This window comes from Saimiri boliviensis, chromosome 13 (genome assembly GCF_048565385.1).
Source record: "Saimiri boliviensis isolate mSaiBol1 chromosome 13, mSaiBol1.pri, whole genome shotgun sequence".
In the NCBI taxonomy this organism is placed as follows: domain Eukaryota; kingdom Metazoa; phylum Chordata; class Mammalia; order Primates; family Cebidae; genus Saimiri; species Saimiri boliviensis.
The window spans coordinates 32,923,420-32,933,710 of NC_133461.1; the positions used below are offsets into that span (position 1 = coordinate 32,923,420).

At 49.4% G+C, this 10,291-nt stretch overlaps 1 protein-coding gene across 1 annotated transcript in view; it reads right to left on the reverse strand.

Moving 5' to 3' along the window:
* SLC14A2 (solute carrier family 14 member 2) overlaps positions 1 to 3,616 on the reverse strand; it is a 72,032-nt gene extending 68,416 nt beyond the window's left edge. Inside the window, exons 1-3 of the mRNA XM_010335413.3 lie at positions 3,439 to 3,616; positions 1,939 to 2,119; positions 645 to 834 (exon numbers count right to left, since the gene is read on the reverse strand). Of these exons, the coding sequence (XP_010333715.3) occupies positions 645 to 834; positions 1,939 to 2,119; positions 3,439 to 3,588 (521 nt within the window). The 5' untranslated portion in view covers positions 3,589 to 3,616. The remainder of the gene's footprint in view (positions 1 to 644; positions 835 to 1,938; positions 2,120 to 3,438) is intronic.
* Between the last annotated feature and the right edge of the window lie 6,675 nt (positions 3,617 to 10,291).

Genomic DNA, 10,291 nt, shown 5'->3' on the forward strand with positions numbered 1-10,291 from the left:
GGGCTCAAGTGACTTGCCTGCCTCAGCCTCCCAAAGTGCTAAGATTATAGGCGTGAGCTATTGTGCCCCGCCCTCATTATTGTTAGCTGATTTCCTGCCAGTGTGAGGCCAGCTTCTGGCTCCACACCTGTTCTATGCCTCCTGCTGGCCCTGTTTGCTCCCCTTCCTCAGTGCCCCCTCCCACACTGTCCTCCCCTCTCTTCTTGCCTTCTCTCCCATCCCCCACACCCAAGCTTTCTAACTCAGAGGTAACCTCTCTAATCTTCCTAACACTTGGTGATGTCTGCCTTCTCTGAACTAAATTATATACTGTCCTGTGTTATTCTGAGACATTCACTGCCTGTTAATCTTGTCTCCTTCAGCTAGATGGTAGGCTGTGTGAGGGAAGAAGAGCTTAGCTGTCCCTCTGCACCTCCCCGTGAGGTAGGGTTGCAGAAGTCTCCACAGTCAAATGAAGCTCAGCACTGTCACACGCCGTGAGCAGGAGCAGTGCAATTCTGCAAGGACCCTAATGACCTGCTCAAAGTTGATGCTCAGGAGACTTGGGGCGGCTGAGAGGGTAAGGTTGGCTGATTCCTCAAGTAAACACCTCTCTTCTTTCTGTCCCACACATCTCGCTAAGATCCCTATAGAGAGGGACCCACCTGTCTTGGCTCAAGGCGAGAGCTGTTAGGGTTGAGACCACAGTCCCCAGGGCACCAGTGATTGTCCACCAGGGATTCTGGATCAGTAGCCCTATGAAGATGATGAGGCCACTGAGAGGATTGTTGACAAACACCACCTGAGCGGTCCCCCTCAGGACCCAGTCTATGAACTGGAGGGCGAGGTACTTGTCTGAAAGAGAGAGAGAGAGAGAGAGAGAGCCATCGGCAGGTCCAGGCTGGGCCGCTCTGCTGAACTGCTGGTTGGCATGGCAACCAGGGCAAACAGGGATGCTTAAGCCAGGACACTTCCCATTTAGCCAGGCCAGAGGTGCGGGGGAGGGGGAGGGGAGGGGTGCCGGGGAGGCTGGTGCCCAGCCCAAGTCTCTCAGTGGCCCAGCAATCATTCTGCAGTGCCTGGTAGTTTTTACCATATAGACAGAGGCACCGTGCTGAGACCAATTTAACGCTGTTCCAGCCATTGGCTTGGTTAGAAAAGCCGCCCCAGAAGCATTCCAAGGGAAATTTACTGATCCAAAAGAAAAGGTGGGGAAGGTGGGGGAGGGCAGGAAACTCTTTTTTTCTGTAGTGCTGGATGACTCAGTGGAGGGCTGGTATCTGAGCAGCAAAGAAAGTAGCCTGAAGAAAAAACACCGGGGAAGAAATTGTTCTAGCCCTGCTGTGAAAATCAGTACTGAGTCAGGGCCTGGGGGAAGCCAGGTATAGGAGGGAGGCATACGTTCTGCCTTGTTTGCTGCTTTGGTTTCCAGGACACTTGTGCAGGTGACTGGGCTAATGGGAGAGGAAGGGTGTGGTGTCTTTTTCAGTATTTAGTTCCAGAAGAAGTTAAAAGGAAAGAATCCTGGAGCTTTGGGAAGGATGATGCCAATATTTTTTTGGCACATAGTAGGCACATGGGCTGTGGAACAAGTGGCTCAGGTGAAGGAATGATCATTCAGCCAGCTTGGGAAATGGCTTATATGTTGCTAGTATGGTTGTCCTGTATCTATCTAATATAGGAACGAGCAATTTGCAAAGAACTAAGATCAATGCATTTAATTCTGAAAACATGAGAATTCCAGGCCAATAGCGTATATCATATCTGCCTGGAGTCAGCTCAAGGCTGAAGTCCCCCAGCTGTGGGCTGCAGCCCAGCCCTGGGTGAGGTCTAGTTCTGGGTGAATCTACCCAGGGCGAAGGTGAATGAGTGAGGGAGCAGCTCTGGAGCAAATTGGAGAGAGGGGTGTCTCCCTGGCCTGCCCTGGTCCGGCTGCCCCTCCTTAGGGTATTTTCCTACCTTTCAGCCAGCTTCTACACTCCTTCATGTCGCCTGTGAGGTAGCTCACTGCTTGGGAGAGGCTGATGCCTCCCTGGCCTGCAGAGTCCCGATGGGCGACCCCGCTTTCTTTCCTTTTACTCCTTTCACTGGGCTTTTCGATCTTCACAATGTGGCTGTCTTCATTGGAAGATCGGAGATCCTTTTAGGAGAAACCAACAAGATATCAAATGATGTAGCTTTCTGAGAGCAGGGGCATTTGGGGCTAGAGAAGGATGGCAGGTATTTTGATAAAAATAAAGTATCATGGGACAAACAGTGAAACAAACGTCCATTGTCTAAGGCTGCATAGAGTGCCCCGTGCAAGCCTGCTCTTCCCAGGACCACACATAGCTGCTTTTCTTCACCTTGGTGCCATAGGTCCATTTTGGCAGTTTGGCAAAGCCCATGAGCTTCTTTCCAGAATAATGTTTGTAAATGTGAAGGTAAGATAAATAGGACTACAAACCAAACCAATTATACTGAAATGCAGTTATAATCATACTAAAAATTATGTACATACATATATGTACAGCAGATCCAATACCTTCTGTAATTCCTTTTTTTTTTTTTTTTTTTTTTTTTTTTTTTTTTTTTGAGACAGACTTTCACTCTTATCGCCCAGGCTGTAGTGCAATGGTACGATCTCAGCTCACTGCAATCTCTACCTCCTGGGTTTAAGCGATTTGCCTGCCTCAGCCTCCTAAGTAGGTGGGATTACAGGCATGTGCCACCATGCTTGGGTAATTTTTGTATTTTTAGTACAACCTCCACCTCCTAGGTTCAAGTGATTCTCCTGCCTCAGCCTCCGAGTTGCTGGGATTACAGGCATGTGCCACCACACCTGGCTAATTTGTATTTTTAGAGACGGGGTTTTTCCATGTTGGTCAGGCTGGTCTTGAACTCCCAGCCTCAGGTGATCCTCCCACCTCGGCCTCCCAAAGTACTGGGAGTACAGGTGTGAGCCACCGCACCCAGCCACCTTCTGTAATTTCAAAGTAGTGTTGAGTGAATATATGGGACCTCCTCACTGCAAGTCAGGGCAGCTCCTCAAGGCCATCCCAGCAGTCTTGAGTCCCCCTGCACTGCGGCAGCATCCAGCCAGTCTACCTCTGTGTTACCACCGAGGATGCTAACAGCCCGCGTTTCAACAAAGGTCTTTCCTTTGGAGACAGTAGGGTAATTCATGGGAGCAGGTTTAAGGGGAAAGATTTTGGAGACCGGGTGGAAGACTGGTGAGTGAGTGCCTGTATCCTCTACTTATACTTAAAACCATGTCTCACAAAAAGCTACATTTTCTATCTAAGGCCAGATAGGACCCACCATAGGTGTCAGCATGTACTGACTGGGGCAGATTCTCCCTGGGCAGTGGCACTTCCTCACTGTGCTAAGTTCAGTGGGAAGCCGGGAGAGCAGCATCTTTTACCCACCTTTTCCCATCCCTTCCCTCCCGGGAAACATCCTGGGGGAGACATTCCTCACCTTTTCTTCAGGCATTTCCAGGAGAGGCAGAGCTGGGTGAGTATCCGGGGAGCCTGCGGGCCAGCTGGGGCTGGTGAACTCTGCCTCATAGAGTTTGTATCTGCTGGAAAGTGGTTCCGGCAGGAGAGGGCTGCTGTGGGTGTCAGACATTTCTTCAGGGTGCAGCTGCTCTTCTATCAATGAACTGGATGGGGGAGAGGGAAAGAGCTAGTGAGTAAGGACGGGGCCCAGAGGAACCTGGCTGAGGCTGCACTCAGACTCAGGTCTGTCCTGGGGTTGGACAGCGACACACATGGGACCTACTGTTTCTATAGCTTGTCCTGTCAGAGAGAGTTGAGGCCATTTCTCTACCTCATTACTTTTCCAGATATCCCTGACCACTAAGTTAGAATGGAAGTCTGCCTTTTGTTCTCGATCACTGAGTGTTTTTCCTCTGCCCTTCATATTGCCTGTGGTGCCATCCTGTTGCGGTACTCGGTGGTACATGTATTTTCCTCTTGATACGTACACATAGATCCAGTATGGATTGGAGGTGTGGGGGCGGGGCGTGTCTAACAGAAACTCTGTCTGAATTTCCATGGAGACTACATTGCTTACGATTGATCTCCAGTCTTGCTTCTTTCCTCCTCCCTTTCCAGCTCCTTCCCTTTATCCCTTCCCCAGAAACAGAAGGAAGCGCTGGTCTATTCTTCTGCAAGCTGTGAGCATCCCAGCTGAAGGAGTTTCCCTTCCACATGGGGCTCCTGCCCCTGTACCACTAGGGTCAGGGTTTATGCCATGACTTGCTTTTGGAACATCCTTTGCCCAGGGTCCTCAGTTTCCTGGCTCTGGCCGCCCCTTGAGTGTGCTGCACTCTCTCCTTCCCATTCAGCCATTTGTGCCATTCTTCTTTATCCTCCTCCAGCTCAGTTATGTCTTTTTATTGATTTGAGAGGTGGTTTTGGAGGTGCATGCAGTCTCCTCTCCACATGACCTAGAGCTTCCCCGTGCTCTTTACTCCATGCTGCGTTTCCTGAGTGTAGAGCGTCTCCCTCAGGGCAGGGATAGTAGATCCTTAACATGGGTGCTGCCATTCCTTACGCTCGTTATTCCAGACACCACTCAAAGACTGCAGGGCTCCCTTCCAAAGGGGATAAAATCCCTTTTCTAATTTTGCATTAATTCCATTTCGCTGGGCTATGACCTCTCCTACTCCTAATGAGAAGAATTCTGACTCTCTGCAGTGTCTTCTGACCACTACTCACCCTGCTTGTGCAGAAACCTTTCTTTGAGGCTTGATAGGCATACCATCCTCTCCAACTGCTCACTGCTGTGTTGTTGACTGTCTGCTCACTCTCTCATTCAATGAAGACTCGAGTTGCTCCAATCATCTGTATGCCCACGCCAGAACTTTAAGCAGCTTCAATATCCAGGCAGATAACTCATCATCCTATTCTCTGGCTTCTCAGGTCCTTGTCCACCTCATCTCCGGTGGACATTTTCACCTTCCCTTTTCAGCCACTGATTTCCACAGCCCCTGCATGGGCTTAACATCACACACACTAGAAATCTCAAAAGTCAGATCTCTCCTCTGGCCACTTCCTCCTGTACCCCTGGCTCACCTGCTCACGTGCCCCTTCTCAGAGCCCTTCAGCTCCCACCATCACCTGCCTTGCCTTCCCTCCTTGACCAATTTAAATTCATGGCTGCTCATGTAACTTCCTCTAACTCTCTTGCTCCTGTTTCCCTCCTTCATGCCTGTATGGTGACATTCCAGCCAGGATAAGCCCGGAGGTCTAACTTTCCCATGCTTTCACCCAGCTGCTGAACATGGTTAGAGAACAACGGTGATAACTGAGCAGACTGCTTTCACTGTAAGTGGGATTGCCGCCCTCGGGTGAACACCGGGTGCTTCCCTGTCTCTCCATAGGCCAGCTCAGTCTACTTTCTGCTACAGCTGCCACTGCTATGGTCTCTAAGGCCTCCACGGCAAGTCCACCTTCCTCCCACCAGGCTGCTGGGTGGGGTTCTGAGAGCTGATCGCCCCTCCGTGACACACTCTCTGGCCTTACACCTAATGCCCTCTCACTGCTCCTTCCCACTCTCTTTGGCAGCTCTTCCTTGTGTAATGGGCATTTTGCAGGCCCCTGTTCCCGACCTGTTCTGAGCCCTGGTGCTCCTACCCAGGCTACGTCAGCTCTCGCCAGGGCTTCGTATTCCCTCTCCATGCTGATGACTCTCAAATCTCACATCTCCAGCCCGGTTTTGAGCACTGGATTCATAGATTTAATTGACTACTTTACACTCGCATGTAGATGTTCCAAAAGTATCTTAAAGTTACTTTGCTAAAACAATCTCACAATGTTGTCTTCCCAAATCCTATCCTCCCTCACAGGTGACCATCCTGGGAAAAATCATCTCCTCTTTCCAAACCATTCCTTTGGAACACTCAGGGGTCACACTTAACAGTTGCTTCTCCTCACTCTCCAAATTCAACAATCCTGTCTCTAAAAGCTACCTTCACGTTCATAGTCACCAGATAGACACCGTCACCTCTTACCACTTCTTCAGTGACTCTCATTTGGATATCCCTACTTTTTTCCCACGTTTCTCCTCCAAGCCATGCCCTGCAGGGAAGAGCTGTTATGTTAATATTCAAATCCACTGGTGTTGGATGCCTGCTTAAAACCCATCAATGGTTTCAGATGGAAAACCATGTCTTTCTCAGCGTGTGCCAGGTTTTGAGCTCCTGCTGTGCTTTAGTGAGTCACTTGCTCTCTGGATCCAAAGTCCAGGCCCCATGCTGGCCCCCTCTTAGTGTTGCAAAGTGTTGAACACTTTCCACCCAGGCCTCTGCGAGTGCAGGTCCATTGGTCGGAAGACCTTTCCCTCACCCTTTCTGGTCCACCCCTATACTTCCTCCAGGCTTTGTCTCAATGATCACTTGCTAAGAAATCTTTGCAGATCCACCTGCCATGTTCTCCTGTCACATACTCTCATGGGACCAGGTACTTTTCCTTATAGCAGATTTGTATACTTATTTGTATAGTTTCTATCTCCTCACCAGAACTTCAGTTTCATGAGGATGATGGCCTCCTCTGTTCTGTCTATTGCTGCATCCCCAGCTTCTAGCACATGCTACGTGCCTGGCATGTAGTAAAGGCTCAGTAAATAAATATGGAAGGAAGAGAGGGAGGGAGGGATTGATTGCGAGCAAGGCTACAGCTGACTGCTAGATAGGAAACACTTTCCTGGAGAACTTTATAAATCCCTGTGGGTCTCAGGAGTCTCCAGTGGCTTCAGAAAAGTGTAGGACTACCCACCAGCTGTGCATTTTTCTGCAGGGAGAACCCCCTGTTGTGTCTAGCACCATTCTCATTCCCAGGAGGACCTCCTTAGGCCATTGTGAATTTTTGTGTAGGTCTGCAATTGTCATTCAGATCTGACCCTGATGCTGCCACCACTCCAGAATGGAGGCCTTTCCTTGTATTCTGACCCTGTAGATAGGGTTTCAGTAAGGGGTGGGCATGCTGCCCTGGAGGGGGCATGCTGGAAAGGTTTAGGAGGCAGTGAAATCTGACAAGCGGGAGAACCTGTTCCTCTCTAATGCACTCTCTCCCTCTGGTGGCCAAGAGGTGATACAGCATCCCTGGCCCTTGGTAAAAATTTCCCTCCAAGTCAACCATATGAATAGTAAGCACCGGCAATCAGATATCTAGACACAGAGTATGCATGACATCATCCATCTGGATGAACTAGAAATGTTCTGAAAAGGCTTTGTGTCAAATTCAGTGGCTATGAAATCTATTAAAAGTCTAGGTGAAAGGTGGTAATGATAAAGTTTTTTTCCTAAACACATTTCAGGGAATCTAAGAGGTTATGAGCTGTTAGCACTATTTTATATATTATCAAGAAAGAAGAAAATGCCTCCATCCATAATTACAAGATGCATCCTGATTTTAGAAATGTTAAAATATGAAAATAATATGCGTCACATAATTAAGGAATTACAGCATTCTTTTAAATGATGGGGCTGAAATGTACAGGTAGGAGTTGAGGTATATTCAGAAATTATTTTCTAACCACAAGACTTCAAAAATTTTTATATTTCTTTTGATGAAAAAAATGTGTCTACTTTATAATCCCTTTATGAACAGGGGCCGTTAGCTTGTTAATTTCTGCATTTGTACCACCCAGAAGAAAGCCTGACACCTAAAAATCCCTTTATTATTATTATTATTATTATTATTGCATAAAGGAAGTTCTTCCTGGGGTACTCTTCAAAAAGGCACTTTATTCTCCACCCTTGAGTCCCTTCTGTATGCAGACAATATTCCCATTTACAGATAAATCAAGGCTGCGAACAGCAAAATAGGAATTGTTTCTCATGTGTGTGTTGCTCTCTGCATTTTCCAGCACAAGGTCACCTCACTGTGATGTTTGCAGGAGGCAGAGACCCAGAAAATGAGCAGCTTGCTGCATAGTAAAGGTCAGACCCAATTTTCCACGTGGCTCTCTGTTACTCTGTCTGCCTGGATGGGCAATGCAGAGCCCAGTGGCTGGCCCTCGAGGGCCCGGGTCCAGGGCCTCAGCCCAGTGTTGTTTCTCAAGCCTACATGTCCTCCACAGGAGCAGGGCCTTGTCTCTCCTCTAGGGAATAATACAGTGTTCCTTTGTCATGGGAATGTGCATCCTGTTGCAATGGGGAATTTGGGCTTTGGGTTAGGGTCGAGATGCGCAGGCATCAATGGCCCGGTGGAGAGCAGGCTGCCGCACCTGGAAGGAGCACAGGCTGTGAGGTGGGGCTGCTCTAGCCTCCCTGCTCTGCCACTCTGGGGCTGCATGGACCTCCTTGTCTCCTCCTCGAAGGGCAATGACGGTTTCTCAGGACAGTGAAATTGCTGACTTGGTTACTGGCACATAGTAGGCACTTAGTGATTTGAATTTCCCCTCTTCTTGTGTTCCCAAGTTGAAGGGAGACAGGGTGAGAGCAGCCAGATGAAGTACAAGCTGGCTGGTTTGAAACAGAACAGCTTTCAAAAGTTTCCATAAGGCGTCACCACTTGTTAGAACTGGAGATGAAATCCCTGCCCGAGCCACGTCCCGGCTGAGGGCCTCAGAGCCTGTTCCCAGCTCAGCTCAGCGCCAGTGTATTAAACCTGCTTCCAAGAACACATAATGATCTGCTTGGCGCGCTCAGACTCTCCTTGGCTGCCCACACCTCCTCTTCTCCTTCAGAAATATGGACAGAGAGAGAGAAGGCTGTTTGGATCAGTCTCACATCTCTCCAAAAACCATGCCTCGAATGTCTGGCAAGGGTCTCTGCAAACAGACCAGCTCCTCCATTCTCTTTGTAAGAATCCTCCTTGTTGAACATCTGCTGTGTGCCTGGAGCTACCCTGGAGGGATCAGAGCTGGAAGGCCCAGGCCTTGCCAGCAAAGGGCTCACATTCGAGTGGCCAGGAGGAACAGTGAGCAGGCACTGTGTCCTGAGGGGGAGGCACAGGGCCGAGGGCAAGAGGGCAGTGCAGAGAGCACAGAGCAGCCACCCTGTCCATCAGCCCTGCCCTTCCAGCCCTGGGGAGACCAGGCTCAGCTTTCAGGTCAGGACTTGGCTGAGCAGGCAAGAAAGAGGAGCATGCTCCAGAGAAATGCCTGAGAAAAGACATGGTTTGGGCCAGCAAGTCCCAGCGTGGACATTTCTGCAGCATGGGAGAGATGTCAGCAGACAATCAAGACAAAACTAGGGCGTCAGAACCAGACTTTGAGGAGTCCTTGGTGTCTAGGTTTGAACCCAAATTCCCCCAATGGTTAGAAACAATGTGGCTCCTGCTCTACTGTACTAATTTTGAAATTCTTCTGATTATTTTCTCCTAAAGACCATCCATCTCCAGTGGAACTGCAGAAACATGCCCACGGCCCACAAAGAGGGACTGTGCCCTATTTCGCATACTCCTGCTGCCCCGGAAGGGAAGAGGCCCAGGCTCAAAGGGGTTTCTTGAATCGTTGATGTGAATTAGGGCAGAGTCAAAGCTCTCTCCCTATGCCTGGTCTCTTGGGTTTAAGTATACCAGCACCCTGGTCACCTGGGGGTACATCTCAAATGGCCTCGTTTACTTCATTTTTTAAGCAACTGAGTTATTGAGGTCACAGCAGCTCTGGAGAAGTAAAAGTGATTAGCAGGTTCCCCAAAATGTTAGTTGGATTGATATATTTTGCCTAAGACCTTGTAATTGATGCAAGTTGAGTTTCCATACATTTCTACAACCTTAGAACTCAGAGGGACGTTCTTTGCCCTCTGTCAAATGATGAAGGAATGCATTCTCCAATACCTCTGGATACCTAGCTTCTCCTGGCTGGGGCACCTTTCCCGTGAGGCAGGTCGTTCTTGTGCAGAATGGCCTGCTTGCTAGAAACCCTTGTATCTGTGGAGCTGGCATCAAGTCCCTGGGACTCTTTGTCCTTGCTGTTTCCAGTTCTGTCCATTATGCCTGCCAAATACAGCCCCCAGCCTCTCTGCCATCTTGCCACCAGGATCTCAGTGACAGCATCATTCTGAAAGGACCTTTCTGAGGGAGTCAGGCTGGGTCCCTGGGCACACTGGCTTCACTCCTCCTGAGTTGGTAGATTCCGAAGGTGAAAAATTGAGTGTGTGGGGCTAGGTGGATGTTTGGTCAGGCTGCCAGAATGGGGACAGACAAGGGCTCTGGACTGGTAGATCACACCCCAGGGAGATCAGGGAGGGGAAGAATCCAGGAGATGGATTCTGGATCCTTCTAGGAGGATCAGGAGGACAGGACAAGTAAACAGGCCAGTAGCTGGGCTAAGGTGAGAGGCACCTTGCCCAGGGATGGGTTGCATAAGAGGCTGGCTG